At 39.7% G+C, this 14,800-nt stretch overlaps 1 protein-coding gene and 3 non-coding genes across 6 annotated transcripts; 3 read left to right on the top strand and 1 right to left on the bottom strand.

Moving 5' to 3' along the window:
• Window positions 1-380: 380 nt before the first annotated feature.
• Window positions 381-2,026, bottom strand: LOC123439845 (protein trichome birefringence-like 41). 3 transcript variants are annotated; one of them, XM_045116492.1, is made up of 4 exons: window positions 1,751-2,026; window positions 1,261-1,391; window positions 834-1,009; window positions 381-721 (listed from the first exon to the last, which is right to left on the bottom strand). In XM_045116492.1, exons 2-4 carry the CDS (start codon window positions 1,289-1,291, stop codon window positions 521-523), a joined length of 408 nt encoding a protein of 135 aa, XP_044972427.1. In that variant the 5' UTR covers window positions 1,292-1,391; window positions 1,751-2,026; the 3' UTR covers window positions 381-520. The 3 variants fall into 3 exon arrangements, with proteins under 3 accessions (XP_044972427.1, XP_044972428.1, XP_044972426.1); XM_045116493.1 differs by having other exon boundaries at window positions 834-1,391; window positions 1,751-2,024; XM_045116491.1 differs by lacking the exon at window positions 1,751-2,026 and adding an exon at window positions 1,492-1,627 and having other exon boundaries at window positions 834-1,391.
• Window positions 2,027-5,953: 3,927 nt separating this feature from the next.
• LOC123445863 lies at window positions 5,954-6,068 on the top strand. Its single transcript, XR_006631224.1, has one exon. It is a non-coding gene; the product is annotated as a small nucleolar RNA snoR104 (small nucleolar RNA).
• Window positions 6,069-6,595: 527 nt separating this feature from the next.
• LOC123445864 lies at window positions 6,596-6,714 on the top strand. Its single transcript, XR_006631225.1, has one exon. It is a non-coding gene; the product is annotated as a small nucleolar RNA snoR104 (small nucleolar RNA).
• Window positions 6,715-7,175: 461 nt separating this feature from the next.
• On the top strand, window positions 7,176-7,293 carry LOC123445862. Its single transcript, XR_006631223.1, has one exon. It is a non-coding gene; the product is annotated as a small nucleolar RNA snoR104 (small nucleolar RNA).
• The last annotated feature ends 7,507 nt before the right edge of the window (window positions 7,294-14,800 follow it).

The following is a 14,800-nucleotide window of genomic DNA, read 5'->3' on the forward strand; positions in this document are numbered from 1 at the left end:
CAGTGGTTCATGCGAATAAGAATTGGTAACTTATAACCAGGATAATTCGGTACTTTTATGGATCTTCAGTGCAAAGAAATGTAAGGCGCTACAACGCAAGTTATCTTCACATATTAAAAAGCAACGTATTGTGCTTGTTTCTAGAAAAATGATTTGCAAGCCTGTAAAGTAGCATGGCTGGACAGATTACATAGCCAGCCATCAATCAATCCCAAGCACCGTGCGTGCGTGCAGCAGTAGAGCAAGCGCAATAAGAAAACCGTAAAGGACGGACAACCGTCCGACACAGCTAATCGTTTATTGTGATTTCCATGTTATATCCACGGGAACAAGCTTATGTTCATTAGTTGGTAAGTTTTTTTAGCCAGAAGATTACTTCGTTATACTGAACTGTAGATTCATCTTTCCTGTTCACAATGAGAAACATTTCTGAGAGCTACAAAGCAATAGTTGGTTGATTGGATTAAAACCAGAGATGGTTTCTAAATGTCTAGGTTTTTTCTTCTTATCTTGATTTTATTTATTTGATCTGTCGATTTCTTAGAAAAAGAACATGAACAACCCCTTCATCAAATAGTGGATATTGGAAATCTTCCAAATCTGCACACATCCGGACGAGGTTGGCGTCCACCCATCCGGCCCAGGTCTTGAGCGCCTTGGTGAAGGCCGCCATCCGGTCCATGTCCTTCATCACCTGGCTTCCCTCTTGCTCAAGTCCCAGCTGCAGCAACGACACACACACACACGCGCCGTGCGAGTTCAGAGTTGAGTCAGTCATAACCTGCCTGAAAAAACACAGCCCGGAGAAACAGACGACGCAACACCGGTCTTACGGCTGATCCTTGCCGGAGCGTGGCCACCAGTGCCAGGAGTCGAAGACGAGCACGTCGGCGCCGAGCCAGTTGCGGCCCTCGTCGATCTTGTCGAGCTTGAGCACGTGGCCGGCCTTCTCGCTCACCATGTCCACCAGGTAGTGCGACAGGTAGTACACCAGCGTCACATTGTAGTCCTGCGTGCAGTACACCGTCAGATAGCCAGCCATCAATCAATCCCAAGCACCGTGGGTGCGTGCAGCAGTAGAGCAAGCGCAATAAGATAACCGCAAAGGACGGACAACCGTCCGACGCAGCTAGACATAACTTCTCATCAGTAGGAAAGTCTGGAGCGCAAAGAGCTACTTGAAGTGAGTGCATATGTTTTGACGATCTTCTTGTTATTGGCATGGCAGCTACTGGGGAAAGATAAAAGGAAACGGAACACCTGGTTCTGATATCGATACACAGCCTCCCATCAGACCATAAGTGTTTGGCCATGGTTCTGGTATGAGAGTTCCATCATGCCCTCATCTCAACATAGGACCCTGAGATCCCTGATGTGCCAATAAGGGTGATCTGCAAGGACAACAATTACCTCATGAATATACTGAATAAAGCAGCAAATGTCGACTAACTTCAGACCAGGAAATGAGCTGAATAAAAACATGATCCGCACATGTTATGTAATTGAGCAGGAACACTGGCATGAAGTCATGAATCCACACATGCTATGTACTTGCGCAGGATCTCATCCACTTTCATCAGGAAATAATTTAATGAGACAAAAAAATTTAAGAAGCAATTGTTTGAGCATCTTCTGGTTGCACTAATTACTCACAATAACGTGACTAGAATCCGATCTGTGAGAAGAAAACAGTAAGGCTGGGTAAGAGCCTTGACCCCATAATAAACCTGGCAAGTTTGAACAGACGTACTCTTATGGTTCTTGCTGAGCTGCGAGTACTGCCCAGTTTCTAGAGGTAACTGGGTACAGGGGGAAATAGGGGGGGACGCTGGAAAACACCTGGCAAGGAATTTGCCAGAAAATGGTTGTGTTTCCCGAATTTCTGGTGTAACTTGCGGGGAAGAGCAAATGGAGGGGAAGGGAGAGAAGAGAGGTCAGAAGCTGGTGCAGATCTGAGGAGGAAGCTGTTGCCACAGGAGAGAGGAGAGAGCTGAAAGCCTGGAGATTTGCACACTCTGGTTTTGGTTCTCTCTTTCTTTCCCTTTCTGTAACTGTTTCACATGTGAGCCCGGTTTTCCCTCCCTTGTGTTCCAGCCCAGGCCTTTTTTCCTGCCAGAAGGCGCTGGCGTTTTCCAGTCCTGTTGATGTTTTTTAATGGGTTTGGTGGTGTTTTTTTTTTCTGTTATGGTTGAAGTGCACGTGGTATTACTGATACACATATGAATTGGAAGGACTTTAATTTGTGAAGGGTGATTAGTAATATATATAGTTGAGAATCTATTTGAGCTAATTATAATTATGTTGTTGCTAAAGGAAATAGATGACATTGCTGAACTGAGCATTGCAGAGGATTTGGATAACCGTCCTTCAAAAAAAGCAAAATTTTCTGAATTAGGTGTTCTAGAGCCAAAACCAATGTCACCATGTTCTCCAAAATCTGAATGTTTTGAATCAATTGTGCCAGAATCAGACATTCAGATAGATTGTGATCCATTGGCATCACCTCCATCCCCATCTAGCTCGACATTATCTCTTGTTTTACCATTACATGATGTTAAGGAACCAGATTCAAATAAAGAGATCAAAATTGTTCAAAAATATGATTATCTACCACAAGGTATTTGTTTCATTTATTTTGTGTACTTTTTTATTCAATATATTCTTAAATTATATGTCAGCGTCTACTCCAAAATCTGAATGTTTTGAATGAATGGTGTCAGAATCAGACATTCAGATAGACCATGATTCATTGGCATCACCTACATCCCCATCTAGCTCGACATTATCTCCTGTTTTACCATTACATGATGTTAAGGAACCAGATTCAAATAAAGAGATCAAAATTGTTTAAAAATATGATTATCTACCACAAGGTATTTGTTTCATTTATTCTGTGTACTTCTCTATCCAATATATTCTTAAATTATTTGATTTTTTTGCAGACTATACATTGACCGCTTATGATCTATGTGCTCATATAATAATTGAATCAGCTTTGAGAAAACAAGAGTTGGTTCAGATAGATGGAAGTACTGTGTTACAAAATCAATTGATGTGCTTGCTTGATGAAAAAGAGTGGGTAAACGATGATGTAAGTATACCCTTACTCAAACAGAAATAAGTTTCTAATCACTAATATCTATTACTAATGTATTTGTTTGAAAATAATCTTAATTATAGGTGATCGATGCATATATATGTTGTATAAAGGACCAAATACATGTCCAGAATGGCAATAAAGTATATTTTGAGAGTCCTTTTGTTATCTCACTATTAAAACGGGATGGTAACCTTGGCATACAACAAAATAGTGCCTTCGTTACAGAGATTGTCAAGAAATAAATGGAGCATGACATGGTAATATCCGTATCCATAATTTTCATGTTCATGTTTCAATCAATATTTATTTTTATTTTCCTAATTATCTTTATTACAGATTAAACTTCCAATAAATACCAGCAACACACATTGGTATTTAGCTATTTTAAATTCCAAAAAACGTGAGATTCAAGTACTGGACTCATTGTGTTGGAAGTTTGATCGAGATGATCTCTCTATTACGGTTAGTTACATCATCAGTTTTAATCCTACATGTAAATGACATAAATTCATACATTGTTAATGTCTATCTTTTCTGATCACTAAATCTTTTTCAGCTACGAGGATTACAATTTCATTTGGACCTTATTAAAATTCAAAACTTGATTAACGAGGATTGGAAAGACGTTGATCTTACTTAATGGAAGATCACGGAACAATTTCAAAATCCAGTTCAAAAAGACAATTCTTCATGTGGTTTATTTATGGTCAAATTTATGGAATATTTCACCGGAAGTGCACTATCATACGCAATTACACATGTATATGTCTTTTTGTTTAATAGAAAGTATATCAATTTTACATAAAGTATGTTAATCTTTGAAAATATACTAATAATTGTTTATATTGCACAGGAAATGATTACTTTATTTAGGTTTAAGTTAGCCAACATACTATTATGTTGGAAAACAAACACTGCATCAATCACTACAATCGTTGAAGAAACTGACGATGACACCAATGGAGATTTTGATGATGTTCAAATATTGGAAAGTCTAGATGATATAAAAAACTCAAAACAAAAAATCCCATTATTGGTTGAAATGAAATACAGATCACTGATATCTATTCTTTCTAATATGAGCTTACATGAGTTAACATCTGGACTTTGTAGTTTCATTAAATCCATCAATTACACCGAGATTTTAGAGTAAGTCATTTCAAATTAGTAATACAATTGTACAATATCTTACTTATTTTCTTATTGATTCATTATCTTAATTTTATCCATTAGCATGAAAGTATGGATCCAAAGTTCAAAGCCATATCCAATAAGCTTGTCTCTTAAAAAACTACAAGGAATGCTAAAGGATGATTTACCTATGGACCGAGATTGCTTTAATTTGGTCATACAGAAGTTTATTTTTGATGACATCCAAACGGCACAAAAAAGAAAACAATTGATAGCAAAACATTATATGGACATGAAATTTTGGGTACGTTCTTAAATTCATTATTTACTTCTTTCTATATTCTTATCTTTAATCACTTTTCTAACCAATTATTTTTATGTGCTAGATGACTACTGATTTTGGACGGCACCCAGATTTTCGTAAAAAGTTAGATGTCGAACAACTAGCAAATTCTGTTCGTAGTTGGCCTGGTATCAAATATAATGTTTCAAAATGTAAATCGGTAAGAGCACTTTTGTATACTTTGGACCACACATTTTTTAGTACATGTAATATATGTATCCTATTTCAGATCCATATTCCAGTACAATCCAACAATGATTTCATTCTATTCATATTGGACAAAGATACCAGAACAGTGTATATTTTGGACCCTGCTCCTATTAATCCCATTTACAGATGCAACCCACTCGCAAAATATGTGCACAAAATTATATGGATTGCAGAACACTTACCAAAAGCAATGTCAAAGGCATGCCGTCGGTCTAGATGGAACGAGAATATTCTTCTATGGCATCAAAAAATCCTAGATGATATTCCAATTTACAACAGGTATTTTTGAATAGATGAATATTATATAGTGAGAATTTGTTGTTTTGAAAATGAATTTAAATTTAAATTAATAACATATATATTCTTATATATAAGGGAACTTTCCAGTTATATTGTTCCCCTGTTCATGTCCACATGGGAAGATGAAAGACCACATTTTCCATTTATAAAGGTAAATATCAAGACAATATAGATCATTTAATGTTATATTATAATTACACATTTAATTTTGATGTCATTCGTTTACAAAAATAATGGTTGTACAATATGGATATGAACTCAGAAAACTAATTTTGGCCCAACTATTAACATTCAAGGACAATGAATGTGAAGATAACATGCCTGCCGGTGTACTTGAATTCATCAGTTGTATCAGGAAAATTGAATTTAAATCTGGTAAATATAGTACAATTTGGAAGATTTCGTAATAACAAATTCTTTTTTCAAGATTGATTGTTTTTTCATACTAACTTCTGTTTGCTCAAATAGGACGTGCACGCTATTTCTGAAGATGATCTCCGCTGGAAGGTGATGGCCGAAATCTGGGCCGAGACCATCATCTATATAATGTGTCATCACAAAGTATCAAGGTGCACATGGAACGACTTGCGCAAGGAGGGGAATTCCTTGCTCACGACTGTCTCTCCTCAATCACACAGACAACCTAAAACATAGATAGAAGCAAACCCCTTAAGAAACCGTGTAATGATAGTGTGTTTTCTGTACTCCCATACTGTTGTAAGCTAGCAGGTGTTTTTATGCTTGATCTCTAATGTGCTTGACAGGATGTTACCAATCAATTAAAAGTACTTCATTGATGACATGTACCTAATCTGGACCAGAGCATCAACCTCTGTTTTTTGCTTTGCTCACCACCGCCTTTATATGCTATGGATGAAAAGCATTTAAAGGATACCTGATACAATCTTCCTAAAGTAAAATTTTCATTTCCTGCTTGTGGTGTCATTAGGAAGTTCTGCAAGTCCCAGTTGAGCAAATATCCTTGCTGGATTTGTTTTGATGTTCCTTCCAAAGATGTTTGTCCAGTTGAATAACTCTCTTATGTCCATATTATCTTGTGGAGAAACATTTCTGGCTTTTTTTAATGATTTTGTCAGGAATTCTGGTTCTCAGTTTAAGCTCTGGAATCACTCCAATCTAGAAAACAATAAAGTCTTAATTCAATTTAGGGTTTCTGATATGAGATATGTCTGTGGAATTTACATACCCCCCGAAGAAGTTTGAAGCTGAACTGCATTAAGTTTATCAAACATTGTGTAGAACTGAAATGCTGATATGTGCTTTCACTGCTTATTTGTGGACCTAAAAGTTATTTCATTTCCCCATTTTCTTAGATTAAATGGCATTGATTGAACTGAATAGAAAGCATGCACTAGCAAATAGTGAGATTATTCACCTTTAAGTATATTAAGGAATACATTTACGTGCTTGAAATTTTTGTCCTTTGAAGAAGCAAGTTACATCCTGTCGTGTGCACACGTTCAACTGTTTATTGTATGGAAGAAAAACAAAGGTAGCATCCAAAAGATAAGATGCCTACCCGATACAGTATTAGTAGAGTAAAATTTTTATTTCCTGCCTGTGTTATTGTAAGCAAGTTCTGCAACTCTCAAATGATACAACGACTTCATCAGTGTTTGTGACCACATAAGTGGATTTGGTTCAACTTTCAGTTGTGGTTTCTTGAGGAGAACATTCCTTGTTTGTTTTGTTCTATAAAACCATTCTTGCTTACTCATTGTGATTTCAACGGGTTTCCTAGTTCAATCTGGAATTCAGCCACGTGTCAAAAAAATCTGGAATTCGGCCCTGGATATGGCAGCACAATATGTCTTGGCCGATATGTGCTTTCACTGCTTATTTGTGGATCTGAAAGTCATTTCACTTCCCTGTTTTCTTTGATTAAAAGGCATTGGTTGAACTGAATAGAATGCATCGACTAGCAAGCAGTGAGGTTATTAAGATTTTAAGTATATATAAAGGAATACTTTTACCTTATAGTCTGCAGAATGTGCCTGAATGTTTATCCTTTGAAGAATTAAGTTGCATCCTGTACACATGCCCATCCTCTTATGGTATGGAAGAAAAGAAAGGTAGCATCCAAAAGATTACATGCCTGCCCGGTATAGTCTTCCTAGAGTAAAATTGTCATTTCCTGCTTGTGGTACTGTTAGCAGGTTCTTCAAGTCTCAAATGATAAGACAACTTCATCTTTGCCTATGACAACAACAATTGGATTCAGTTCAACTTGTAGTTATGGTTTCTTGAGGAGAACATCCCTTGTTTATTTTCTTGCATATAACAGTTTTTTCCTACCCACTGTGATCTCATGGCCATCAGTCAGCAGCCCCGTTGATGAGGAAGGCCAAATTGGCCGACCGCACAGGGCCCCAGAATTTTGGGGGCCCCCAGTCTAGCAAAAAATATGTCTATATGAAAAAAAGGCCCAGCAAAAAAAAACTATTTTTCAAGCAGCCCATTATAGCACATTAGCACTCCCAGGCACGCATGCAATCACGTAGCCCACGCACCGTACGTAATCCCAGCCCGTCTGTTTCTCCCCTAATTGCGTTGCTGATTAGGGTTAGAGATCTCGACGGCGGCGGCTGCGTGCCCGGGCGACGGCAGCACAGGGAAAACGTCAGGCGACACTCAGCCCCAGACGTACGTGCGGCGCGACAGTCGAGGCGCCGACGGCCGACGGTCGGCCACGCCCCACGACGCATCTTCCATTAGCACTTGCGAGCGTAAGTCTTTGTAGTCAATAAGTCAAAGCATCTAGGTGTTGACAGTAGACAAAGCAATAGCATCTAGAGATTGCGGTGTTTGGGCTAGACTAGAGACTCCAGTGCATCCAAGCAGCCAAGAGTTCTTCACACTTACGCTGTGCATCAACACACATAATTCTCATTGATTCCCCTACTTTATTTTGCTAGTGCACACAGTAGACAAAGCATTTAGGTGAAGTATTTTTTCTATTTTCTTAGCTACAAAGGGATATAATGCTGAGAGTTTGAATTAATTAAGATTACGTTTTGTCTAATTAAACAGAAAGAATCATGCATCCAGGAAGGAAGTATGATTCCGGTGCTTCAAAGCGAAGGAAGAAACAGAAACTAGAAGAAGATGCTCGATCACAAAAGGGTGCTCTCGATAAATTTGTTGTGAAAAAACCTAAGCCCAATTCTGAAAATCAAACTAATGAAGGTGATGATACTAACAATGTCGACGACGACGAAGATGATTCAAACCATCTTAATGAAGGAGATACTGCTAATATTTCCATTGAAGGTGATGATGCTAATATTGATGATGACATCAAAAATTTGGTTCAACCTGATATATTTGATCCAAGAATATGGGATGCACTTGATCCTACAATGGTTGATACTTTGGTGCAAAAGGGTCCTAAAAGAGACCTGTCTATTGAGCATGGTCCTACAGACAAATTTGGTAGAAGGTTTTCAGCATTATCGTAATGTTGTTATTGCATACATAATTTTGTTAACCATTCCAGTGACAATTGCATCTGTAGAAAGGAGCTTCTCTAAACTCAAGTTGTTGAAATCATACTTGCGTTCTACTATGACACAAGAAAGACTCAATGGATTGGCAACAATAGCACTTGAAAATGATGTCTTGGAGAAGATTGATTATGAAGATTTGATCGAAGATTTCATTTCAAGAAATACTAGAAGAATGTTGCTCTTTGGTAGAAAATGAGGTCAGTTTATAAGTTTATAGTGTTAGTACCATCTTTACTAATTTACGGTTAGTATTTCATGTATTCCCTAAATACTGTACCAAATATGACATATTTGAAGTTAGATAATTAAGTAAGAGCATGCTTTTAGTTCTTCAGTTTTATAGTATAAAAAAATAGGGCCCTAGTTTGATTTTTTGTCCCGGGCCCCTAAATTTTTGGAGACGGCCCTGTCAGTCAGGCACGTACGTAGTAAGTAGTTCCACATGTAAGTAACCTCGATCGAGGACAGCATGGAGACCACTCCTTCAGCTCAAGGCTTCTGCTGCGTCGATTGCTGCTGCTGCTCGGGCACCGTGGACTCCGGGCCGACAGAGTTGTGCTTCCCCGGGAAGGGCAGCGCGTCCGGAGCACGCCACGGCACGCGCGATCCCCCTTTGCCGCCTTGGCCGGGCGTACGTGCGCGCGCTTGACGGAGCCACGGGCGATGCGGCCGGCCGCCACGCACCGCGATGGGCCTCTTTGACGACCTCTTATCTGGCCGGCGCCACGACGGCGTGAGGATGGGCGACGCGGCGTCGTCGTCGTCGTCAGCGGCGGCGGCCATGGCAACGGACGACGCAGCGTTGGCGTCCGCGTCGGCGCAGCAGTGCAGCGGCGGCCTCCCTCCTCTCTCGCCCACCACCGCCTCCGTTGTCCACCGATGCGTGCAGTCCGTGTCCCAATCCCATCTCCCACCCGTGTCTCCAGCCGTATACGAGTCAGCAGCCGTGTCAGCAGCCGTGTCTCCAGCCGTATACGAGTCAGTTTCAAAAACCCGTGTCTCCAGCCGTATACGAGTCAGTTTCTCCACCCGTGTCTACAGCCGTGTACGAGTCAGTTTCTCTAGCCGTATACGAGTCGGTTTCTCCAGCCATTGGTTCTACAAATACTGCACCATTGGTGCTACAAATCAACAGGCCAAAAAATCAGTTTCACAATCTATACTTGGTTCTACAAATACTGCACCGTTGGTGCTACAAATCAACAGATCATACCAAGCCTTTGTTGAATAAAAGGATCAGTTTCACACGTGGCCTTGTGCTACTGCCTTCGGTTCAATTGAATTGTTTGGCAAGTCAACTTTACATCAGGTATTTTTGTTAAATGTTTACATATATGACATACTTCAACATGTATAAGCATTATTCTCCATCACTCTCCGCGGACACGGGCTTGGCCCCACCCTCAATGCACTCAAAAAATATCATGTTCGGCATTACAAATGTTTATTTTGTTCATGCATGAAAACATTTGGACCATAATCTCAAATCATGGATGCTAAGGAAAAAAGAAGAAAGAGAGCTAGAGAGCGGTATGAACGAACAAGCAAAGAAGAAAAGCAGGAGAAAAATAGAAAACGCCGTGAAGCCTATCAACGAAAGAAAGATTGAACAAAGACAGCAAAAATCGAACAAGAAAAACAAAGATATGCAAATATGCAACCAGAAAAGAAGAAAGCAAGATTTAAACAAATAGAAGCTCGCCGTCAAATGATACGGAACACACCATCCAAAGACTCAATAGCAATGGAGAACCTTGAATATGTCGCAACTGAACAGAATGATAGCACTTCTACATTTACATCTAAACACATGGATCATGTGCCAGCGGGGAAAAGGCAAGCGTTGCTACAACATCGTAACGAAGAATTCACAAAAAGACGGAAACAAACTAATTCCATGTCATCAAAAGAAGATGCTACAACGACGGAAAACTGCAATGAAAACAATCAAACTCTACAGCAGCCAGAAGTCACGACTTACGGTAATAATCCTGATTTAATACTCGCATTGCAAGTAAATACAAATATGTCTATACAACTAACCATCTATTCTGGACAGACATACCATCCTCAATGTTTCCAAGCGTCAGAGAAACAGATGCACCAATAGAATCATTATACAATGATGATCACAGAAAGTGGCTTTATGGCCAAACATACCCACCACAAATCTTACAACAATCAAAGATGTGCAAGCACGAATACAACCATTATGCAACGATGATCATTTTTTAATTGCACATTAATACTTTTTTATAAAAACATTTAATATATGATGATAAATTATTTAATAGGTGATGATGGAGTAATATATGAGCAACAAGCAAGCATTAAGGAAATAAATGAGGCAGTAAAATCAATCTACAACGATGATATCGGTAAGGTTATCAATTACATATATGTTCTTAGGCAATACAAACAAATATATACACTCAAAATTACAACACAGGTAATGATGGAGTCATATTTGAAGAAGACACAGACGAAGATGAATACTTGTTCACCGATGAAGGTATGCTTAATACAATTGAAATAAATTTGCACAATTATAATACTACTTACTAAATTCAACATGTTCCATATCAAAACAGAGTGGGGCAGACAATTGGAAATTGAAATCATAGATGATGAGGAAGCTCTCAACCCAGATCCATATGATTTCGTCTATAGCAACATACCAACAAGCTCAAACATGCTTGAAAAAGAAGAAGATTGCAGATTCTGCCATGCAACCAAATTCAAGTATGAAACTAAGGGATTATGCTGCAAAAAAGGACAGATAAGATTAGCCAATACAATTACTTCACCTGAACTCATGAGACTTTGGACAAGCAATGACTCGGATGCAAGACATTTTCGGCAAAACATAAGATTTTTCAATGGGCACTTCTCATTTACTACTCTTTACTGCCAGCTTGACAAAGACACGACTGACATGCGAACGGCCGGTATTTACACCTTTCGAGCACATGGTCAAATATATCACCACATACACTCATTTGGTGACACTGACTCAGAACCAAAGCATCTCCAACTATACTTATACGACGATGATCCAAGCTTAGAACATCGATACCGCTATTGTCGTGACGAAATATACGAACAAGACAAGCATGTGATTGGAATAATAATAGATATCCTACGCGGTAACCCATACTCTCAACAGTTTAGGAGTTTGGGACAAGCCGAAAACCTTGAGGACTACAGACTCATCTTGAACCTTGACCAGAGATTGGACCAAAGAAGATACAACGAGCCAATCAATTCGGAGGTAACTGCAGTATGGATTGAAGGAAATGAAAGAAAAGATACTTATGATAGAAATATAATATTACATGGGAACAACAACGAAAAAGAGCTCATTTCATATTACGGGTGCTATGACCCACTATCGTATCCTCTATTCTTTCCAAGAGCTGAACTGGGATGGCATAGAAAAATCCTGAAGAGGGAAACACGAGAGGAAGATATTGGTGCTGAAAATATCACTAACGACGATGACCCGGGTAACAAAGAGCATATACTATTATATATTCAAAATTCATTTTTTATATACTACACCCTAGGAAACTAACTTTTTATGTTGCACTGTTTGCACAGATTCAGCCAATGGCCTATGGGTAACCATGAGAGAATACTACTGCTATAAATTTCATACACGACCAAGCAAATTCAACCCAATTTTACACGGCGGACGGCTTTTTCAGCAGTTCGTTTTAGACACATACATCAAAATTGAAAGATCCAGACTTGATTAGATGTGGCATAATCAAAACAAAATAAGAGCTGATCTATACCAAGGCCTTCTAGACTGCATACAAGCCGGAGAACAAAATGGAGATGCAGTCAAAAAACAGAGAGTTTTTGCCTCATCATTTATTGGAGGGCCACGAGATAGACTTCGTCGGTGTCTAGATGCTATGGCATTGGTTAGAAAATATGGAAAGCCGGACATATTCCTAACAATGACCTGCAACCCCAACTGGGAGGAGATCACAAGAGAACTAGAAACTGGACAAACACCACAAGATCGACCAGACATAGTTGTTCGTGTTTTAGGGCGAAATTACAAGAAATGAAAAAGCAACTATTTGAAATGTCAATTCTTGGAAAAGTTCATGCATATACATATGTAGTAGAGTTCCAAAAGAGGGGATTACCCCATGCTCACTTTTTGCTCATCATGACTGGAAAATACAAGTATACATGTCCAGAGCAGTATGACAGAATCATCTCCGCCGAGCTACCTAACAAGCACAACTATCCGGAGCTATACAAAATGGTAATCAAACATATGGTGCATGGTCCTTGCAGTGCATTGAATAAATTTTGTCCATGCACAAAGAATCGTCCGTCATGCAAGAACAATTATCCAAGGCCATTTAATGAAACTACAATTCAAGGCAAGGACTCCTACCCCATATATAGGAGACGCAACGACGGCAGAACTGAAATGGTCCGAAATTGCGAACTAGATAACAGGTGGGTGGTTCCTTATAATCCCTATCTGTTAAGGATGTTCAACTGCCACATAAATGTTGAGATATGCTCAAGCATTAAAGCCGTTAAGTACCTCTTCAAGTACATATACAAGGGTCATGACCGAGCATCTATAACTGTAACTGACAAAGCAGACGAAGTCGAAATCGACGAAATTAAGCAGTACAGAGACGCACGGTGGGTGATACCTCCGGAAGCACTGTGGAGAATATATGGCTTCGAACTAAGCAAAATACACCCACCAGTCTTGCAACTACAGTTAAATATGCACATGGTTTCATATCATAACACGGAAAAAATAAAGAACGTTATCGACCGTGAAGGCACAGAAAGATCAATGTTGACTGCGTACTTTGAAGCAAACAACTTATATGAAAAAGCACGTGGCATACTATATAGAGAGTTTCCAGAACATTATACTTGGCAAAGTCGGGAGAAGTTTTGGAAACAGAGGAAGCGAGCCGCTGTGTTCCAAGTTGGAAGGATTGTCTCGGCACAACCAGCTGAAGGAGAACGATACTATCTTCGAGTCCTCCTAAACCACGTGAGAGGCGCCACCAGCTATGAAGACCTACGTACAGTCAATGGACAAGTAATGCCAACCTTTCGTGAAGGTGCAGAAAAAAGAGGTCTCATTGAGGCAGATAGCACATTGGATGACTGCATGAGAGAAGCAGAATTGTTTCAAATGACATCATCACTACGAAGGCTATTCACAACAATCTTGGTTTTTTGCGAGCCCAGCGACGTACGTAGCCTCTGGAACAAACACCTCGAGGCAATGTCAGAGGACTATAGTAGAAATTGCAAATGCAAACACACCATTGAACAAATGGTTTTGAAAAACATCAGAGACATGTTGCACTCAATGGGAAAAGACATAGAATCGTTTCCTCTTCCGGAGATAGACTAACAGCATGAGACAACAGATGACATACCAAGGGAGATCATGGAGGAGACCTCCATCGAGGTGGACCATGAGGACACATCTTTGCATAAGAGCCTAAACAACGAGCAGACGGAGGCCTACGACGAAATCCGAACAACAATTGACCGCCAAAGAGGAGGTATATTCTTTGTTGATGGACCTGGAGGCACGGGAAAAACATTTCTTTACAGGGCGCTCTTGGCCACAATACGCGGGCAAGGAAATATTGCTGTGGCGACAACCACTTCCGGCGTTGTTGCTTCAATAATGCCCAGAGGGAGGACCGCACACTCAAGGTTCAAGATTCCACTCAAAATAGACGATGGGGATATTTGTGGATTCTCAAAACAGAGTGGGACAGCCAAGCTACTCAAAGTAGCATCGCTAATAATCTGGGATGAAGCATCTATGACCAAGAGGCAAACGGTGGAGGCCCTGGACAAAAGCATGCGGGACATAATGGACACACAAGAACTTCCGTTCGGTGGAAAAACAATTGTATTTGGAGGGGATTTTAGGCAAGTGTTGCATGTTGTCCGAAAGGAAACAAGAGCACAGATAGTAGATGCATCACTACGAAGGTCCGAGCTTTGGAATTCAATGCGTCAATTGAAGCTTGTGCGCAACATGAGGGCTCAAAACAACAAGTGGTTCGCAGAATACTTACTACGCATTGGAAACGGAACAGAGGAGACAAATGAAGATGGTGAAATACTACTGCCTACAAGTATATGTGTGCAAAAAAGACGGATGACAATAGC

The sequence above is a fragment of the Hordeum vulgare genome, chromosome 3H, assembly GCF_904849725.1.
Source record: "Hordeum vulgare subsp. vulgare chromosome 3H, MorexV3_pseudomolecules_assembly, whole genome shotgun sequence".
Classification (NCBI taxonomy): Eukaryota; Viridiplantae; Streptophyta; class Magnoliopsida; order Poales; family Poaceae; genus Hordeum; species Hordeum vulgare.

Bases quoted from the DNA above. Each gene is read 5' to 3' on its own strand.
- LOC123439845 (XM_045116491.1), bottom strand. From the start codon at position 1,313: ATGGCCAAACACTTATGGTCTGATGGGAGGCTGTGTATCGATATCAGA. The intron at 722-833 runs GTAAGACCGGTG...TCGTTGCTGCAG, and splicing joins CGCTCCGGCAAGGATCAGCC to CTGGGACTTGAGCAAGAGGG.